Genomic DNA, 16,313 nt, shown 5'->3' with positions numbered 1-16,313 from the left:
CTCAAAGGGATTTTTAGCTAATCAGAAGAGAGCTGAAAACTTAAAGGATGCATCCGTATTACCTGATTTATGCCTGAGTCACGCAAATCAGTTGATGATTATGTTGCAAAATCATAGAAAACTGTTAGATATTAAGCAGAAATGTACCACTGCCAAACAAGAACTAGCAAATAACCTACATGTCAGACTGAAGTAAGTGATTCATTTATATCTGTTTTAAGATGTTTAGAATTGGTATTTATATTTATTTCTCCCAAATGATGGAGTGATTTTTCCCTACCATTTTATTGAAATACCTTATTGATGAACTTTGGAATTAGACTATTTTTGTAGAGCTTATATATCTTGATTTCTTTGGCTTAACTAAGTAAGTTAGTAAACTTACTAAGTAAGTAACTAAGTTAGTATCAGTTTTGTGAATGTTGAAAATAATGGATTTTATTTTCTAGATGGTGTTGCTTTGTAATGCTTCATGCCGATCAAGATGGAGAGAAGTTACAAGCTTTGCTCCGCCTCGTAATAGAGCTGTTAGAAAGAGTCAAAATTGTTGAAGCTCTTAGTACAGTTCCTCAGATGTACTGCTTAGCTGTTGTTGAGGTTGTAAGAAGAAAAATGTTCATAAAACACTACAGGGAGGTATGCAAGTTGAGTTCTATTTTAACTGTATCTGAACTTTAACGAATTGGTGTATGTTTATGTTTAACATAAGCTTTCCTCTTCTAGTGGGCTGGTGCTTTAGTCAAAGATGGAAAGAGATTATATGAAGCAGAAAAATCAAAAAGGGAATCCTTTGGGAAATTATTTAGTAAGTGTTCATTAATTTAATTACTTTTGTAAAGGATAAAAGTTTTTATAAGCTTGGATTTTCTGTAGCATACTTCATGTATATGCTGTTAATTACCATTGATATCTAGGAAATATTCCTTTTAAAGTGTATAGAATTGAATCCATTGTTAAATTTTAAACTTGAAGTACTGTCAACTTTTAATTTACTTTTTCAAAAACCAGAGATAATTTTTTGCCTTAAATAAAGCTCTCAAATAACCATATTGTTAATTTCTTTATACAGGGAAGTCTTTTTTAAGAAATCGTCTGTTTAGGGGACTGGACTCCTGGCCCCCTTCCTTTTGTGTATGTATTTATTTTCTAACCATGACTAAATTCCGTATGTTTTAAAACCTTTTTTCCAGAAGTAGAGACATTTATCAGAAACTTGCAGAAATTGTTGTGGTTTAAAAAAAAAATAAAAATAAAAGTGTTTTTGGCTTTAAAAGCCAGTTAGCATAAAGCTTAAAGATTGATATTTGTATTCATAATTTTTTATAAAGAATCTTCATAACACAGGAAGATACCTTATACTGCACTCTTAGGATTGGTAGAAATAGATTCACTTGGTTTTTTTGTTTTCTTGTCTCTTCCTTTTTTTCTTTCTACCCTTCCCTCTTCTTTCTTCCACCGCTCTTCTCCCTCCCTCCTCCTTTACAGCCTCCACCTCTTCCTTGCCCTTCTATATTTCTTTTCACACCACCCCCCTTTATATTTTGACAAATCAGAATAATAAAGCCTCGGTTAGACTTCACTGAAATTAAACGTTAGTTTGGTATATTTGTAAACCATTATTATCTGGGGTCATTAATTTTATTACATGAGAAGAAACGTTTCCATGATCAAAGCAATATGGGGGCTTTTACCCCCATCAGATGTACTGCTTAGCTGTGTTGTTGTCGTTTTGGAGACAGAGTCTTGCTCTGTTGTCCAGGCTGGAGTGCAGTGGCACAATCTCATCTCACTGCAACCTCTGCCTCCCGGGTTCAAGCTATTCTTGTGCCTCAGCCTCCCAAGTAGCTGGGACTAGAGGTGCCTGCCACCACATCCGGCTAAGTTTTTGTATTTTAGTAGAGATGGGGTTTCACCATGTTGGCCAGCTGGTCTCAAACTCCTGGCCCCAAGTGTTCTACCCACCTTGGCCTCCCAAATTGTTCAGGTTACAGGCGTGAGCCACCACGCCCAGCTGTGCTTAGCTGTTAAACATGTTTCTGTACTGCAGGATTTCTCAGTGTTTTAAATGTATGCGTTTTTTTAATACATAAGAATTGGTGACATAGCGATTCCCATACTTATCCGAGAACTCTTTTTTATGAAGAGCATCTTGGCATCTCCACATCTGCTTGAGTAATGATTTAAAACAATTGAAGTTTTTTTTAATGCAACTCTTGGCAATTTTATAAATAATGAATTGGTAGGATTTATCAGTCAATATTTTTTACAGAAGCTAAAATTGACCAAAACTTTGTCTTCTGGAAAATGTAATGGAAAAGTCAAGGCAATAGCAAATAAGAAAGTGTTACATGGAAAAAAAAATACATGTGTGTATTTTAATATATTAGTGGCTTTAACATGGTAAATATATATATATATATATATATATATACACACACACACATATATATATATACACACACACACATATGTATTTACCATATGTATATATGCATACATACACATACAGGATAGGAATACTGTAATTCCCATAAAATGATGCTAAAAGCAGAGAAGGGGAGGAACAAGTGCATCCCTTGATCACTAGCAGTTCATGTCCCAGTTTACTAAAGGCTCAGATAATATGCCATATCTTTATTGAATGGTCTTTTTTTGTTTCTTAATCATTTAAAGCACTTTGTTTGGTATAGTAAATTTAATTATAGTAAGAAATCATATAAATTTGCCATCTATGTTTTCGGTTGAAAAAAATTTTTTTAAGTAATTTATTTTTTGGTACAGACTCAGAAGCCTCGAAAGTTTGACTGTGAACTTCCAGATATTTCATTAAAAGATTTACAGTTTCTGCAATCATTTTGTCCTTCGGAAGTTCAGCCATTCCTCAGGTAAATGTTATTAGTATGTTAAATTAATTTATAACCTTAAAATGTTTTTATTATTCTGGAGTTGTGCCAGGTAGTACCAGTAATCTTAAGAGGTGCCAATATAAGAAATATTTAAGATAGACTGGCTTTCCTGTGATTGCTTTGAGAAATTTCTGGGGAATAAAAAATGATCGAAAATGAAGGTAAAGTAAAGGAAGATATGCCTTACATGTAATTATTTTTTATAGTAGTTACTTTTTGCGTGCTGTTGGGAAATTTCTGACTTTTTATATATATATATATTTTTTTTTTTTTTTTTTTCTTGAGACGGAGTCTCGCTCTCTCGCCCAGGCTGGAGTGCAATGGCATGATATTGGCTCACTGCAACCTTCACCTCCCATGTTCCAGCAGTTCTCCTGCCTCAGCCTCCTGAGTAGCTGGGATTACAGGAGCCCACCACCACGCCCTGCTAATTTTTGTATTTTTAGTAGAGACTTGGTTTCACCATGTTGGCCAGGCTGGTCTCGAACTCCTGACCTCGTGATCCACCCGCCTAGGCCTCCCAAAGTGCTTGGATTACAGGTGTGATCCACCACACCCAGCCCTAAGTTTTTACTTTACTGATTATGACACAAACTTCTTAAAATACTTCTGGTATTAATTTAAAAAGGAATGATAAGGCTCTTGTTATTTTTGACAAAATATTTGGTAGCAGTTATCTACTAGTTCATTAAAAAATCAGAAGTCTAATTGCATTGCATTCTGTTTCAGGGTTCCCTTACTTTGTGACTTTGAACCTCTACACCAGCATGTACTTGCTCTACATAATTTGGTAAAAGCAGCACAAAGTTTGGATGAAATGTCACAGACCATTACAGATCTACTGAGTGAACAAAAGGCAAATTCAATTCTTTCAAACAGTTTTCTTCATTAGTGTAAAATGTTTGTGTTGCTGCAGCTCTTTAAGCCTTTCTTTCTGTTTTCCAGGCATCTGTGAGTCAGACATCCCCACAGTCTGCTTCTTCACCAAGGATGGAAAGTACAGCAGGAATTACAACTACTACCTCACCGAGAACTCCTCCACCACTGACTGTTCAGGATCCCTTATGTCCTGCAGTTTGTCCCTTAGAAGAATTATCTCCAGATAGCATTGATGCACATACGTTTGATTTTGAAACTATTCCCCATCCAAACATAGAACAGACTATTCACCAAGTTTCTTTAGACTTGGATTCATTAGCAGAAAGTCCTGAGTCAGATTTTATGTCTGCTGTGAATGAGTTTGTAATAGAAGAAAATTTGTCATCTCCTAATCCTATAAGTGATCCTCAAAGCCCAGAAATGATGGTGGAATCACTTTATTCATCAGTTATCAATGCGATAGACAGTAGACGAATGCAGGATACAAATGTGTGTGGTAAAGAGGATTTTGGAGATCATACTTCTCTGAATGTCCAGTTGGAAAGATGTAGAGTTGTTGCCCAAGACTCTCACTTCAGTATACAAACCATTAAGGAAGACCTTTGCCACTTTAGAACATTTGTACAAAAAGAACAGTGTGACTTCTCAAATTCATTAAAATGTACAGCAGTAGAAATAAGAAACATTATTGAAAAAGCAAAATGTTCTCTGGAAATAACACTAAAAGAAAAACATCAAAAAGAACTACTGTCTTTAAAAAATGAATATGAAGGTAAACTTGACGGACTAATAAAGGAAACTGAAGAGAATGAAAACAAAATTAAAAAATTGAAGGGAGAGTTAGTATGCCTTGAGGAGGTTTTACAAAATAAAGATAATGAATTTGCTTTGGTTAAACATGAAAAAGAAGCTGTAATCTGCCTGCAGAATGAAAAGGATCAGAAGTTGTTAGAGATGGAAAATATAATGCACTCTCAAAATTGTGAAATTAAAGAACTGAAGCAGTCACGAGAAATAGTGTTAGAAGACTTAAAAAAGCTCCATGTTGAAAATGATGAGAAGTTACAGTTATTGAGGGCAGAACTTCAGTCCTTGGAGCAAAGTCATCTAAAGGAATTAGAGGACACACTTCAGGTTAGGCACATACAAGAGTTTGAGAAGGTTATGACAGACCACAGAGTTTCTTTAGAGGAATTAAAAAAGGAAAACCAACAAATAATTAATCAAATACAAGAATCTCATGCTGCAATTATCCAAGAAAAAGAAAAACAGTTACATGAATTAAAACTCAAGGTTTCTGATTTGTCAGACATGAGATGCAAGTTAGAGGTTGAACTTGCATTGAAGGAAGCAGAAACTGATGAAATAAAAATTTTGCTGGAAGAAAGCAGAGCCCAGCAGAAGGAGACCTTGAAATCTCTTCTTGAACAAGAGACAGAAAATTTGAGAACAGAAATTAGTAAACTCAACCAAAAGATTCAGGATAATAATGAAAATTATCAGGTGGGCTTAGCAGAGCTAAGAACTTTAATGACAATTGAAAAAGATCAGTGTATTTCCGAGTTAATTAGTAGACATGAAGAAGAATCTAATATACTTAAAGCTGAATTAAAGAAAGTAACATCTTTGCATCACCAAGCATTTGAAATAGAAAAAAACCTAAAAGAACAAATAATTGAACTGCAGAGTAAATTGGATTCAGAATTGAGTGCTCTTGAAAAACAAAAAGATGAAAAAATTACCCAACAAGAAGAGAAATATGAAGCTATTATCCAGAACCTTGAGAAAGACAAACAAAAATTGGTCAGCAGCCAGGAGCAAGACAGAGAACAGTTAATTCAGAAGCTTAATTGTGAAAAAGATGAAGCTATTCAGACTGCCCTAAAAGAATTTAAATTGGAGAGAGAAGTTGTTGAGAAAGAGTTATTAGAAAAAGTTAAACATCTTGAGAATCAAATAGCAAAAAGGTAAGAAGTTTAGTCTGTAATTATAAAATTAAAATATCAGTGATTCATGTGTGTAAGTGTGTGTAATCATAGTACCTTGATTTACTCATTTACTTTGGGTAAATGTGACAACTAGGGTATTTTCATGAAGTAAAAACTTTTACTTTTTAGTCAATGTTTCTTGCAAACAGAAATAACAGACTAAATCCATGAGTGGCTTTTAAAAAATGAATCAGCAGTTTGGATTTTCAGAGAAATGTTTTGTTGAAAGTTTGAAATGTTTTAAAGAGCTCTTTGATTTTCCTTTTTTAATTCATAAGTTTCTCTCTTGATTTATCTGCCTTTTTTTCTAAACTCTTCAGTAGAAAATTATATTCTCTTTAAATTTAGTATATATATTAAAGACTAAAATTTTCTTCTGTATATTGTTTACTAAAGGCTAAATCATAGATCGGAACATGTCGAGTGTTCCTTATTGTTATTTTCTTAATACGGTTTCAGTTATTTCCTCTGTGTTTGAAAGATGTTTTTAAATTGCAGGTTTGATACCGTGATTGTGGATTGGTGGTGTTTTTACATTTTTATTATTGTTACTGTCTGATATTGCCTTTTGATCACAGAAGATGGTTTTTAGTATTTTTACTTTTAATCTTTGAAGGGGGTTTTGTGACCCAATAAACAGTTTCTAGAACATAGTTAATATGTCAATTCATTCTATCATGAATTCTCCAAGTGAATACATATATATTTCAACCTGTGTCTTGCCTTATCACTTTTATACAGTCTCTTGTGATTGTCTGCTATATAATACTCATATATTGGTATACTGTTAAACCTCCCCTTTTGGCTTGAAAGTAGAAGCTCTTTAGGTATTCTGGGGGGATTAGAGGGTTTAATAGAGGAATTAGGGTTTGCATGTATGTTTAAAAGCTGGATGAGAGAAGGTTAACAGAGTCACTGCCAAAGGCCAGGAGAGCTTGTCAAAGAGAATCAGAGATGGACAGTACTTAAAGCAGTAAAAGCAGATTATATTCAGACACTTGCAGTATGGAAAATAGACCTCATTATAGAACTAGGCACCATTCTGAGTACAGCATGAACAAGTTGAGATTTATAGCCAAGGAGGGTAGGGGTCAGTGGATGGAAAATTACTAAGAGGAAACGTAAGGAATAAGGGGAATTTTGGTTAAATTGATCTAACAGGATTCTTACTGAAGGCAGGCCAGGGCAATAAAATACCAAGGGTGGGGACAATAATTTGTTCAGATATTGATGGAGAGATACTCTCTAAACTGAGTTAGCAAGACTCTTGCTACAGCTGGGCAGCGTAGGCCCAAGAAGAATAGATGTCAAGGTCGAAGCCTAGAGGAGCCTGATTGAAGTTTAGTTCAAGAGAGCCCTTTTCAAGCTCAAAGTGAAATAAGGAAAACAGAGGCTGAAGCACCCATCAAAGCTGATGGTTCTCCATGGCTCACTGGGAAGCTGCTACAAGATTCAAGAATCTCTTCAAAGCACCAGTCTGACTCAATCTGCATCACAAAATGGATAGTTCTCAGTTACTTGCCAGGAAGCTATTGTGCAACTGCATCTGGCTACAACCACCTCTGGAGAATAAGCCTGTGTTGCTCTTCTGCCTTCCAAAACCTTGCAGATCTTTTTGTTGGCAAACTGGAAGCTATACCTGGAATTTTGGGAAATGTTGGATCTCTGTATTGCAGTGCATATGAGATCATAAAAGAGGGGCAAGGGCAATGCCTATGAATACTAGACAGTCCAGCACTTTATACTCCATTTAAAACTCAGCAGTCGGACAGATAAATGTCTTTTGCCCATATTGAGCTTCCAAATAAAGACACTTAAAATAGGAAACAGCAGTTGGATTGAAGACACCACCTGAAGAAATTCATTAAAATCGATTGTTTGTCTCCATGTCTTCTGGACAGGACACATACTTATGTCAAATAAGAACGTGGTAGAAACCTCCCTCCCCTGTGTCATGTGAATTGAGTTTTAGGAATTTTACTTGGCCTTTTCTACCATAATAGTCCTTGTTCCACGAGTAAGGGAAGCAACATGGGGATTCTGCCAGTTTCTTCTGTCTATTCCAGTAACGATTCTGGATCTAAGGATGTACAGGGTGAGTATCCCAAATCCAACATGCTCCAAAATCTGAAACTTTTTGAGCCCTGACATGATGCTTAAGGGAAATGCTCATTGGATCATTTTGGATTTTGGATTTTCACATTTGGGATACTCAGCTGTTAAATATAATACAAATATTCCAGAATCTGAAATTCAGAACACTTGGGCTCCCAAGCATTTCCGATAAGGGTTATTCAGCTTGTTCCTGTCTTGATGAGGGAACCATTGGGCCCAAACTCTATCACATGAGCACCAATAATCTCCTCCTAGTGGACCACAGTCACTTCAGTCTTCTCAGAGCCAGTGTTTGGGTGAAGGTTAGAATTCTCTTGGTAAGTTAAGCCTCTGAATACTAGATTTAGAGTTTTCTGTTTTGTCTTGTTTTTACAGTTTTAGTAGGTCTTTAACCGGTTCATTCTATTAGGGCCTACGGACAACCACTACGACAGATTTCTCTGGGTCAAAACCTTCTAATTACAGCTCTGGCTCTGTTGCCTGTGATAGAGCCACATTATGTTTCTGGTGGTGAAGTGCCACTAATTGGCCTCTGCCACTCCAGAAGCCAAGCCTGTCATTCCCATTAAATTCATTGAATTTCAGTGTTCTCATCTCCCTCTGCTGTTTCCTGCAGAGCACCACTACAGAGTCTTTTAAGCTTGTATTTTGCAAAGCCTTGGTAAAGAACATATTCTCTGGGCCCTCTGAGGGTATAAGTAATAAATCCCTTCCAGTATACTTCCCTTTGGATGCCTTCCTTTTAGATCAGGAGTCAGCAAACTTGGTTTTTTGTTTGTTTTTTGAGATGGAGTTTCGCTCTTGTTACCCAGGCTGGAGTGCAGTGGCGTGATCTCTCTTCACCGCAACCGCCACCTCCCAAGTTCAAGCAATTCTCCTGCCTCAGCCTCCTGAGTAGCTGGGATTATAGGCATGTACCACCACGCCTGGCTAATTTTGTATTTTTAGTAGTGACAGGGTTTCTCCATGTTGGTCAGGCTGGTCTCAAACTCCTGACCTCAGGTGATCCACCTGCCTCAGCCTCCCAAAGTGCTGGGATTACAGGCGTGAGCCACCACACCTGGCCAGCAAACTTGTTTTTTTAAAGGTCCAGATAGTAAAAATTTTAGCATTTGCAGGTCACACACAGACTTACTCATATAATCTGTGTGCGTGTGTGTTTACCATCTTTTAAATATGTGAAAAACAAGAACAGTGGCTCTCTAAATTCTGTCACAGTATCTTTTTACGCTCTCAAAAATTGACTCCAAACTGATTTTGCTTATAGGGATTATGTCAGTATTTCTGTACTAAAAATTAATGCCAAGAAATTGAAACTTAGTCATTTTCAAATAACCTCATTACATGTTGGCATACGTAAGACTTTTTTTTTTTTTTTTTTTTGAGACAGAGTCTTGCTCTGATGCCCAGGCTGGAGTGCAGTGGTGCAATCTCGGCTCACTGCAACCTCCCGGGTTCAAGTGGTTTTCCTGCCTCAGCCTCCTGAGTAGCTGGGACTACAGGTGCACGACACCAGGCCCAGCTAATTTTTTGTATTTTTAGTAGAGATGGGGTTTCACCGTGTTAGCCAGGATGGTCTCGGTCTCCTGACCTTGTGATCTGCCCACCTCAGCCTCCCAAAGTGCTGGGATTACAGGCGTGAGCCACCATGCCTGGCCATACATAAGATTTTTTAATAAAAACTTTTTGAAATGAAAACTAGTTAGAAGAGTACCATTGTTCTATGTATTTGCAAATCTCTTAAGTTTTGATTGAAGTATATGAAAAAAAAATCCAACCTTACGCTGAATGCAGTTGGAAAAAGAAAGGAATATTTAAATAGCCTTTTCAGATGATTGTCGATATTCTTTGTTACTAAATCAAAATTCAGCTAGTGGTAATTTCTGAACATTAGTTTTCATTGTGGAATATGAAGCTATCAGTGGATTTTCTCATAATCTTAACATTTATTGGTACATCTCTTGTACTTGACTCTTTTACTCATGCATGATTTTATAGCATCATGAGTTGGTCATTTGGAAAACAAGTTCACTGAGTTAATGCAGATCTTCCAAATGTTAACATGTTTTAGAGCTAGTAATTTTTACTATATCAAGAATATTCTAAGAAAAAACAGCCTCCCCTTTTTCCTCCCCACTGTGAGTGTTTTGTGGTGAAAGATAAAATGACTACAAGTAAAGTTTGGTGCTAATGTCTTTAATTTGTGTTCGGGTGCCAGCAGTTTGATCATCAGTGCCAATATCAACAAGGTGAAAAAGACAACACTTGGTGTTACTATGAAAACAGTTCTGACTTCACTTGTTCTCTGAATGTGTTTGGTTAACCCCAGGCTTCTATGGATCACTCTTTGGGAATCATTAGCCTAAAGAAATGGTTGGCAAACTTTTATGAAGGCCCAGATAGTAAATATTTTAAGTTTTATGGGCCAAATGGCCTCTATCCAAACTACCCATCTGTACCATTTTAGCAAGACAGCAGTGAGACTATATAAATGAACAGTTTGGCTGTGTTCCAATAAGACTTTAATTATTAAAAAAAGCGAATTGGATTTACCTGCCCTTGGTCTAGAGTATCTCATTTTGCCATCTCATTTTCATTTAATGTTGGTTATTCTTAAGTCTACTTTCCAGGCAGTCAACTTAGCAAAAGTGTTAATAGCCAACATTGAATCTGGAATCTGTGGTCATTGCACCCGTATAAATAATTTTGGCCTCACTCCACATTGTCCCTCCTCTTGTAACTCTCATTAGATCCATTCCCATACGTATTTTCCATTTTTCTGCCAAAATATATTAAAGATTCTGTAATTGCTTTGCAATTTCCTTCTTTGTTAGATTTTTAACTCCCCAGAGATCTGGAAATTTGAGTGTAGCAATGAGTATGGAAGTAATTAAATGGTGGGAGAGGTTGTTGAAAAGGATCATCTCATTGAGAAGAGGACTACCTCAAGTGAAGGGACACTGATTTCCTCAGACAAGGTAGAAAAAGGCTGTTGCTTCCAGGAAGGAAGGTTTGGTGGGATTTGGAGGCACAGCTGGGACATGTCTCAAAGCCTTGCCCTCCTTAGTCACTGGTTTTTCAAACAACTACAAGTGTCTACTGTTCTGCCATGTGCTGCCCTGGTTTTCCAGTGTTCTATTTTGCACTGGCAGTGAGGTCATTACTGCTTTCAGATCAGAGAATTAATCTCAGATTTCCATGTTTTATGGGATTTTTTTTTCCTCTAGAGTCATTTTTTTGTATCGGGATTGAGCTTATAAAACAACCACTTTTAAATATTTCAGGATTAAAGGGATTAATACTAGATTTAGAGTTTACATGAATGTTGGGAGAACCAGGAGACTGGATAGTAATCTGGTGAAGGCCAAGAGATCTATAATAGAAAGTCATCTGAAGCACCAAAGTTGGTGGCTTAGGAAACTGATACGGTTCTTTGAAGACTTTCATCAGTTGTCTGCCAAGACCCCCAAACAGGTGGTTTACTTGGAAATCTCTTATGAATCTCACATTGCCCACATGTTTGGCTACAACCACCTCCAGAGTCTCTCTCTTCAGCATCCCGGGTCAGGTGTGGGTATCTTCCATTGGCAATCTCAAACACAGAACCTACTGAGGAGGGAATTCTGGATAATATCCCTGGCTTCTCTGTCATGCAGAGGAAACCTTTGAAGAAGAAAGATGCTTATGTGAGGACACACAGTCCGGCACATTTCCCTTTCACCGTTTGGTTCTACATATGCCAGAAGCAACATTGAGAGGCCAGCTGCCAAGGAGAAACATTTCTAAGATATGTATATTAGCTATGTCTGTAGCTCCCACAGTAAGTCAATAAGAAAAAGGCACACAATCTGTTAGAAAAATGGACAGGATATGAAGAGATCAAAGAAGAAATACAAATGGCCAACATGTAGATACTGTTCGGTCCACTTGTGATTAAGGAAATGCAAGATCAGAATATCTTCTGTTTAATTTGGAATTATTAATAGTTTATATTAGTTTTGAAATGTTTAGTTTTGAAAATATAGGAGAAAGCCTTCTCCTGTACCTTTGTACAAAGAAATAAGAGTGGAACGTGTGTATGTGGTTTGCGTGGGTCAGGAAATCTACCTACTACATGATTGATGGCCTTGCTCCCAGGAAGTAGTGATGTGGATCTGCGTGAGTATGGGTGGGAGCATTTTAATTTTGTAATTCTAATTTCAAAAGAGAAATTTTTTTTTTTTGAGACGGACTCTCACTCTGTTGCCCAGGCTGGAGTGCAGTGGCACTATCTCGGCTCACTGCCACCTCTGCCTCCAGGGTTCAAGTGATAGAAGAGATTTTTTTGAAAAAACAGTGAACTAATTGTTTACTAGGCCCCATTTTAATTTAGTCAGTGTTAAGAGTTCAAGCATCAAGACAACCTAGTTTATGTTCAATGTAAATTTTCTAGTTGCTAGAAATATTTGGATATAATACAGTTCTTTGCTAGAACTGACATTTTAATGGTAGGAAAAACTGTCAGCCTTTAGAGATGCTTTTTTTCAAGTTTTCATGATATTAAAGTTCCCAGCTGATAACAAATGTATCTGCTTCCTTGAGTTTCAATGTCCAGGCCTCTTTAAAGTATTCAGGTATACAAAGACAGGATTATGCAAGTTTCTTTTAGGTGGACAACCTTTATTGATGAATTTCTTAGGTTTCTGTGGTAGTGTTGTTAGATTAAATACAGTCATTTCCTCTTCTCTAGTTTCATTTTATGTGATTTCGCTCTTATGATTTCACTTACCCCATGGTTCGAAAGTATTAAATGAAATAAACAATGCCTGAGTTTTAAATTGGACACTTTTGAGTAGCATGATTTGTCCAGTGTATCCACACTGTGGGCACTCTCCACACATTAGTCACTTGTTAGCCATCTGGGTTATCAGTATCGCAGTCCTTGTGTTCAAGTAACCTTTATTTAATGGCTCCAAAGCACAAGAGTAATGTTGTTGACAATTTGGATATGCCAAAAAGAATCCTTGAAGTGCTTCATTTAAGTGAAAAGATGAAAGTTCTTGATTTAGTAAGAAAAAAAAAATTAAATGCTGAGATTGCAAAGATCTACAGTAAGACCCAACCTATCTGTGAAACTGTGCAGGAGGAGACAATTCATTCTCTTTTTGCCATCACACCTCAAACTGCAAAAGTTAGGACCACAGTGCATATAGTGGAAAAAATACAGGGTTTGTTACTATCTGCAGTTTCAGGCATCCACTGGGGGTCTTGGAACATATTCCCTGTGGGTAAAAGGGGACTACTATATTTTTCTAACTAAACTGTGATACACTGTAACCTTTTCTTCATGACCTCTCTCCCCTCTACACAGCTTCTTGCTCCCCATAGAAAGCTAGGCAGTGATGCTAGTTAAAACACAAAACCTATTTTAGTTGCTAGGGTTAATTCCCCTGATAGCAGGGCCATTTCAGATCCTAGGGTAATGTAAAATAAAAGTTGTGTGGCGGATAGTCACTTGGAACATTTTCTAATGGGAGCTTCAAACAATATGGCATAGTATGTACTTTTGGCCAGATTAATACAGCCACAAGAAACCTGTCTTCAGTACAGGATAATGATTATTTTTCGTGTCATAACCTGTCCAATCTTTGCTTTTACTTTGAGTCAGTAAATGAGATACCCTATGCTAATCATCTGCTGTTCTCATTCTGGTTTGGGGGATGATACGGTGTTTTACAGAGAGTGTCAGTGGTGTCTATATCTGTTTGTGTACCTGGAACTGTGTCCTCTTGTCCCTGTATTATCTCAGCATAGCACTGACCCTGAAATGGAATACCCCAGGCAATCCAAACATGCAGGACACCTAGAAATTAGAAGTACTGCCTGTGCATGGTCTCCCCTCCCTCACTTGCACAATTTGAACCACACTTTTTCTAATACAATTCTAGGATCTTTTATCATGTTGAAAGCTCTCCTTCAGGCTTCTTTACTGTGCCCCATTTCTTACTAATATCCTTTCTCACAATAGTCTTTTCAAAGCCTAGATTCACACGATATCATTCTCTAGACCAAACCTTTCAATGACTTTATATGGTACTTGCAATAAAATTCATAACCTTTACTGTTCACTATCTGTCCTTCACTTCTCCAACCTCAGTGCTCTCTTGATTTCCTCCTGAAAACCTGGCCTTATTTTTTATTCCTAAAAGTTTCATCTTATCTTAGAACTGTAGAGATTTCTTCAAGGAAGAAAGTGGCCAAGCAGGATTATTTGTAAACCCTGCCTATACCTATTTTTATCCCAAGCACTTCATTGTTAGTAGTCTGAGTCTCTTTTTGTAAGTGTCTTTTTGTTCCTTAGTAAGACTTTGATTTATGTAGTATGTCAGTTTTCCAGCCATGGAGTAGTTTAAACTTGCACATCCCCCTCTTCTTTAGCCCCAAAGGAGAAACTTTAAGTCCTTCACCTTAATTAATTATATTATGGAATATATATCCTGTCCTTTAGTTAACTATATTGTGAAATAGGGGATTCCTATTCCAGCCTTTCTGGGAACTAAGTAAGGAGTCTCAGACTTTGATAGAGACATTGTGTTTCAAACTGCATATTCTGCATTTGGCTGTATAAAGCTATCCCTTTGGAGGAAAGGTTATCTGAGCAGCAAGTTTAAGTTATTAGATTTTTATCAGTAAATTTGGAAGCATGAATAAAAGGATTCCAATTTTTTTTGTATGATTATTGGTATAAATAGTGTATTCCTGTCATATAATTAGATTAGGAAATTACATAAGATACATGTAGAGTGAGCATTTTAAATACATGCCCATATTAATTGCAGAACACACCCTGATTTCAAAAACATTAAAATATCATTTAAAAACAAATAGAGGGACATTTAAGCCTAAAAATTGACCTGGTAAAGTGGTTTTTAATAACAGCAACTTTTTGAGGCTTAGCATGTTTTAATACTGATGGGATTTTTCATCTGCTTCTTGGAGAAACCTTTTTTTAATGCTAAGGATGTTGAAAGTAGATAAGATTAATACATAGAAATTATAATTAGAAGTTAATGAGTTATTAATTAGAAGTTAAAATAATCATTAACCAGTGTTTGTTCCTTTCTTCTTACATTGTCCTATTCTCATCTCTAGCACTTTGTCAGCAACCCCTAAGAGGTTAGCAAGTCTTGAAGAAAATGAGTATGAGTTCAGGAATATGTAGATTTGTTTGTGTAAACGCTTTTCAGTTTTATCTTCGTGTTACCTACTTGTTAGCAAAAATGAACCAAAGTCTATTTTATGGAAATTAAAGCATTTCAACATATGCAATCTTTAGGTGTTTCTTTTTTCCTAAGTCACTGTGTAAATTTCATGTATAGGAATAGCAAAACTGACATTTGAAGTTGAGTTTACCTATCTCCTATGTGTATAGTCCCTTACCAGAAAATACTTTTTCCTTATGTTGCCCAGGCAGGATTTGAACTTCTGGGCTCAAGCAGTTCTCCTACCTCGGCATGCATCACTGTGCTCGGCTATTGTTTTTTGTTTTTGTTCGTTTGTTTTTTTAAGAGACGGGGTCTCACTTTGTTTGCCCAGGCTGATCTCAAACTCTTGGACTCAAGTGATCCTCCCGCCTGGGCCTCCCAACGTGCTAGGATTACAGGTGTGAGCCACAGATCTCAGCCAAAGAATAAAAGAATGGCTACTCCATGGGCAGAGCAGCCTCTTGATTTTTATGTATGTTGATATAAGCAAATTATCTTGAATTTATCTGCTATACTGATAAAAATCAGTAAACCTTGTTAGTGTCAGCATCTAATCTGTATTAAACTTTTACTTATTTCCCTTTACTTTTTAGATTCAAAGAGAGGGTTCACACAAATATCTTTCGTGCTGCATTATTGAGCTTAAGGAAGATAAATTTCCTAAATATGATATTTGGTATATTTGTATGTCTGTAATTTTTTTTTTAATTTAATGCTATATTTAATTTGAAAGTCCTGCCATTGACTCTACCAGAGAAGATTCTTCAAGCTTAGTTGCTGAACTTCAAGAAAAGCTTCAGGAAGAAAAAGCTAAGTTTCTAGAACAACTTGAAGAGCAAGAAAAAAGAAAGAATGAAGAAATGCAAAATGTTCGAACATCTTTGATTGCGGAACAGCAGGTCTGTATCTCTTTTCCCATTTCATTTATTTGAGAACTAAAGAAGGTAGACATAAATTAACAAATACAATTTCTTTATGCAGCTGAGGGTTTCTTATATCTTAGATGTGATTTTCCTTGCATTGATCCTGTTAATAAATTTCCTCATGACAAAAGCATGTATTTTTAAGAATGTTTTATTAGTTTTTTTATTCATCTGGAAAATAATATTTTTCATGGTAATATGTCACATGACAATACCAGGTGCTTCAAAATGAGGTAGTCTTAGATTAGAAACGAGGGA

General features: G+C 36.5%; 1 protein-coding gene across 7 annotated transcripts in view; it reads left to right on the top strand.

Annotated features, from left to right (window-relative positions):
• Positions 1-16,313, top strand: part of RB1CC1 (RB1 inducible coiled-coil 1) — a 91,867-nt gene that overhangs the window by 53,005 nt on the left and 22,549 nt on the right. For all 7 annotated transcript variants that reach the window (XM_054497596.2, XM_054497594.2, XM_054497597.2 and 4 more), the window contains 8 exons: positions 8-192; positions 450-636; positions 724-805; positions 1,070-1,131; positions 2,782-2,885; positions 3,636-3,762; positions 3,852-5,752; positions 15,866-16,031. In XM_054497596.2, coding sequence (XP_054353571.1) covers positions 8-192; positions 450-636; positions 724-805; positions 1,070-1,131; positions 2,782-2,885; positions 3,636-3,762; positions 3,852-5,752; positions 15,866-16,031 — 2,814 coding nt within the window. The remainder of the gene's footprint in view (positions 1-7; positions 193-449; positions 637-723; positions 806-1,069; positions 1,132-2,781; positions 2,886-3,635; positions 3,763-3,851; positions 5,753-15,865; positions 16,032-16,313) is intronic.

Source organism: Pongo pygmaeus, chromosome 7, assembly GCF_028885625.2.
Source record: "Pongo pygmaeus isolate AG05252 chromosome 7, NHGRI_mPonPyg2-v2.0_pri, whole genome shotgun sequence".
Lineage (NCBI taxonomy): Eukaryota > Metazoa > Chordata > Mammalia > Primates > Hominidae > Pongo > Pongo pygmaeus.
Note: the sequence above shows the minus strand (reverse complement) of the source record. Positions and strands in the feature narration are given on the sequence as shown.